The 5,000-nt window shown below is 39.8% G+C and overlaps 1 protein-coding gene across 1 annotated transcript in view; it reads right to left on the bottom strand.

Moving 5' to 3' along the window:
• Positions 1-3,136: 3,136 nt before the first annotated feature.
• LOC138000415 (uncharacterized) overlaps positions 3,137-5,000 on the bottom strand; it is a 41,258-nt gene continuing 39,394 nt past the window's right edge. Inside the window, exon 7 of the mRNA XM_068846815.1 lies at positions 3,137-3,737. Coding sequence (XP_068702916.1) covers positions 3,369-3,737 — 369 coding nt within the window. The 3' untranslated portion in view covers positions 3,137-3,368. The remainder of the gene's footprint in view (positions 3,738-5,000) is intronic.

Genomic DNA, 5,000 nt, shown 5'->3' on the forward strand with positions numbered 1-5,000 from the left:
TATTATGATTATTACAAGTTGATAAAAAAAGTATACATAATTCCTAGGCAACAGACAAAATTGGTACCATTAGGACCATTAGGCAGACTTTTAGCTGCAAAACATAAGAAAATAATTTACTACCAGTATATGTGATCATTTATTTTTAGTAATAAATGCTAATTTCAAGGTTGTTTACTTACGCATTATAATATTATTGTCTCTACTTCAATACAGCTTAGAACATTTCCCATGCGAAAGTATTATCACTCGGATGTATTTAACAGCATTTAATTCAGTGCAACTTGATCCCTGTCGTTAGCTCCTGTCAACCGAACCTCTTTTTAAAATTCAGTCCTCTCTCATCTTAAAAATTTGATCGTGTATTTGAGGTACTTATCGGTGAAATGACAAGCACAGATAGCTTCAAACCCTCGTACTTCTTTCCTTTCAATGTGATGTCGCTTAAATCTAGAATTTCCATTCCATGATTCAACGCCTCGTGTAATAGACTTGGCTTGGTCCGCCATTTTGAAAAAAAATCGAGACTGCGCAGAACGATCGGAAGTCCGTGAATCGCGGACTGTTAAATTGGAACCGGCCAGAGCTCTCGATCCGAGGCGCTGGCCAAGAGGATCGCAGCTCTGGGAACGAGAATGGTGGTAAGCAGAGTTAGTACAGAACGCATGCGCATTCGTAAATTACGTATTAACCCTTTGGCTACTAGAGATTTGGCCGAAAAACACGTTTTGAAGCTAGTTGAGAGGTTTTTTGGTCACTGTCGTGCTGTTTAAGAGCTAAACCTCCCTATGAACCCGTTTCCAGGTTGTACACTCCGCGGCCTTTTCAGCCGCAAAATAAGCGCTTGCAAAGTTCGGCATGCGCAGAAAGCAAACTTTCGACATAGTTTTGGGGTTTAAAAGTAGCACAACACTTTCGACTTTCACTTTTCGCTTTCTCTCCTTCCCTCTCTTTTCACTTTCCTTGCCTCATTTTTGGTTTTTTCAACTTGCTGGGCATTTGATAGCCTTTATTTTGGTAGGAAGAGTTTCTGAGAAACCTTTCATCATCTTAGAATTAGGTGCTCAGGAAGGTAGGTGGGTAATGGAGCAAGCTTTTCATGGAGATTCCAGGTCAGTGTTACATGGTTTTTTTGGCCGTTTCTCCACTCTCCTTGACTGAATTGTGCTCATTCAGGTATAGTTTGAGAAATCTCTTCTCCCTGCACAAGTTAGTGGACAAAGCTGTTCCTGACCGTTAAAAGTGATGACGTCATAAGATGGGACCGTGGATAAAGCTGGACGTATTTTGCCAGATAGTAATCAAAGGGTTTGAGAAAAAATAAAAATTGCAAAAACTCTGTTTGGGGTCCCCCGTGCTACTTTTGATTCAAAGAGGGAGAGATTAATCGGTCCCTGAACCATACGTGATTAACCCCTTGACTACGGTAGCTCCTCTATATTAGTGTAATAAAAACTAAGGATAGTCTATAGTTCTGAATTTTTTTCTTTGTTCTTGGTCATGTGGTAAGCAGAGTTAGTACAGAATGCATGCGCATTCGTAAATTACGTATTAACCCTTTGGCTACCTTGTCACCCTGTATTTGAAGGTCTCGAGAGCTGGCTCATCCGGATTTAAAACCTACAACATCCTCATTTTGATGATTTACCATTTTAGATCAAACATCAAAATCATGTCATTTCGCAAACAAATTGTCCCAGTCTTGGCACCGAGGTCTCTTTTTAAGTAATAAATCGGACGATCTACTGGAAACAGCCTTTCAGATGATCTTGTGATTCAACTTGGTATTTCACTGTATTCTATCATGCAGAGGAAACCTTGTTTAGATCAAACCATGTGCAAACAAATTAAAGCGGGCCGATGGGACGAACATAGATATGTGACAGAGCGAAGTGTGTAGAGCCGTGAAAAAGGTGAAATGTTTTACCGTATTTCTTAATTAACTTCTTTTGGCCCAACATATTTTACAAAATGCACGTCTGATCTTCACGCTAGGGTTATTATCAGGTTTATAATATCAGTTTATCTCCAATCAATTGCATTTCTTTTTATCAATCGCATTACAAATCCCTCCCATGACTTTGGTATCTACCACTGCCGTTATTTGATTATTGAAATTTGCGCTAGTTCCGGCTATATTATGAAACTGTCAGAAGAAAATGCGACTTTTTATCGCACAACGACGCCCATCGGCCTGGGGTTGACGAATCGGTTATCGTTGGTGTTAAAGACCACGCCTTTGTAAGTTGAACCGGTTACTTTATTTACCCGACACCTTCTAGAAAATGAAAGTCTCAATTGCAAACTAATTTTTCTAGGTTATGAACTGAATCACATTATCTCTTATCAATCACATAACAGGTTGTCTCTTCGATGACTTGACTTCACTATTTGTTTATTGAGATTTGCACGCTAGTTCCAGACTATATTATGAAACCCTTAGAAAAAATGAAGTAGGCGTCACCAATTAGCGCAATCCGACGCTCATCAGCCTGCGGCTGACGTTTCGGGGGTGGTGACCGTTGACCGGTTGGTCGAGAAGGTGCGGAAGTATGGCGATGACTTAACGCTACACCACTGTAACAATGTACATAAGTCGACCATGTGTTTCTTTATTCCCTCTCTCCATACACCTCCTTGCCTACTATATGACATACATGCACGAAACGTATCTCGGTCATTAAGTCGTGCATTACACAGCAAAATCTGACTTTTAAAAGTTGCTGAGAAAAGATCTCGGGTTTCTTGTCTCTTCTCCACCTTAGAAGCACTCCAAGATGGTAGACACTTAGGCCTCATGAGGAAACTCCTAGTGATAAACTTCTTGAGTAGAACAACCGGTGGTAAGAATCAAAGGCAAGGAATTTGTCGCTGTGCTTGAGTTCACGGTAAACCCACCAACATATATTAATCCCAGGGGGATTAGCGCGACGGTGAGGCCGGCACCTTGTTAACACGCGGGTCGGTCGGAAGGGAAGGGTTCAGTTGACAGGTCGGTGAGAGGACCTTATTAAGATTAGTCTCTCTAAACACGAGGAGGTAGGTAAAAGAGCGAAACGTAAGGAATCTTAAAATCTAAAGATGAATATTTAGGGAGAAGAAATTCATCATGCCAAACCAAAACTGATGATTGTTTTGAAATTACTTTATTTACCCGACACCTTATAGAAAATGAAAGTCTCAATTGCAAACTAATTTTTCTAGGTTATGAACTGAATCACATTATATCTTATTAATCACATAACAGGTTGTCTCTCCGATGACTTGACTTTAGTATCTACTGTTGTCAGTATCATTGTTTATTGAGATTTGCACGCTAGTTTCCGGCTATATTATGAAACCCTTAGAAAAATGAAGTAGGTGTCACTTTAGCGCAATCCAACGCTCATCAGCCTGGGGCTGACGGGTCGGTGACCGTTGGCGTTGAAGGCCACGCCTTTGTAACCTGAATGGGTGGAGGCGGTGCGGAAGTACGGCGATGACGTATCACTACACCAATTGTTACAATGCTTGTAACAATTACCGGTAAAACCAGACACAAAGAATCCAGTGTAGAAGGAAATGTCGCAGATCAACAGCTGGTAGGAGTAGGCAGTAGAGGCTCCTACGGTATCCCACAATCCTAAAGCACTTCCAGTCTTACTATACTGAGCTGCGGCTTTAACCGGGAGGTTGGATTTTCGCTTGAAATAAGCTTTTTTTCCAGTCTGGTGGTCGACGAACATGATTTCTGTAAACTAATTAACAAGGAAAAATAAGTTATTTGGATTGCGTTTTGTTAGAGTTACTCTCTCTTTGTCAACTGAAGATCAAAATATAGGTTTTAACTCGGAAATTTGTGATTTTTCCAAGGTTGCAAGATTTTTACTCGTTAGAAAGGTTGCATTTCTTTCTCATAAGTCATTTGAGCGTCCTTTATATTGTTTGTTTGGCTGTTATGCTCTTAGATTTATTGCTTTGATCAGCAATTTTTTTGGAAAATAATATTATTAAAGAAGTCACTGAAGGTAGAGGTTTCTGACTGTACTTGACCAGATCTATGATCTCAAAATAGAAACTTGGAATGGTCTTCCTGAGAGGTCGACAACTTGCGTCAGTGTTTATTATGTTAAAAACTGGGAGTTATTTAGCCTCGAACAAAGTATGAATTTCGTGTGCTCTTATTGGTTTATTACGACATTTGATCTAGCAACATACTGGAATGTTGTTGCAGTCAGTTCTGTAGCCATCACTTCCATAAGGAGCCTTAGCATTGTATGTGACTTCGGTGCGGGGTTTGGCGTACTCATCGGTTGTGTAACACATGGTCCATCCTCCATTGTATGACGTCATATCACAGTATGCTTGAAATGCGTTCGAGGGGCTTCCTCCATCCGGGTTTAACCAATAAATTCCATCGCCGCGCGAAAGGCCTCTTGTCTTAATATCCAAGCAATCCTTGCCTAGAAGATGCAAGAAACACCGTAAGAAGTTCGATTTAGGTTTGATCCCTTGGCTACGATGAAAGGTGGCCAATTTCATGACATAAATTAAAGGAGCTACGAAACGGGAAATTCTCAGGGGGCGAGAGCTCACACATTTAGTTCATATAATTTATGGACAAAAAACAATCACTTGCTGCAATTAAAGAAAGACAATGGTTTACGGATACTGACCATGACTTGATCCACGCATAAGCAAATTTAAGGCAGGCATTGGTAGACTGGATTATTACAGAGTGTTAGCTTAGTAAGTCTCGAAGAGTAAAGATTTAGCGTAATAACAAACAATATTTTGAATGAACTAGGTTTTTTTTTTTTTTTGCTTTGATAATTAGATCCATTCTTTTCTCCCTTTTTTATTCAACCATTACATCTCTCTTTGTCACGATTCATTTTTCTTTCTTTCTCTTCTCTTTCCCTTACGGAACCTTTCTCTGAATCTCAATTTTTATTTTTTTATGTTTTTATTTTTTATCTTCTGCGAAATCGAAATTCACTTCGCAAAACTGACCTGTTGCA

This window comes from Montipora foliosa, chromosome 4 (assembly GCF_036669935.1).
Source record: "Montipora foliosa isolate CH-2021 chromosome 4, ASM3666993v2, whole genome shotgun sequence".
NCBI lineage: Eukaryota > Metazoa > Cnidaria > Anthozoa > Scleractinia > Acroporidae > Montipora > Montipora foliosa.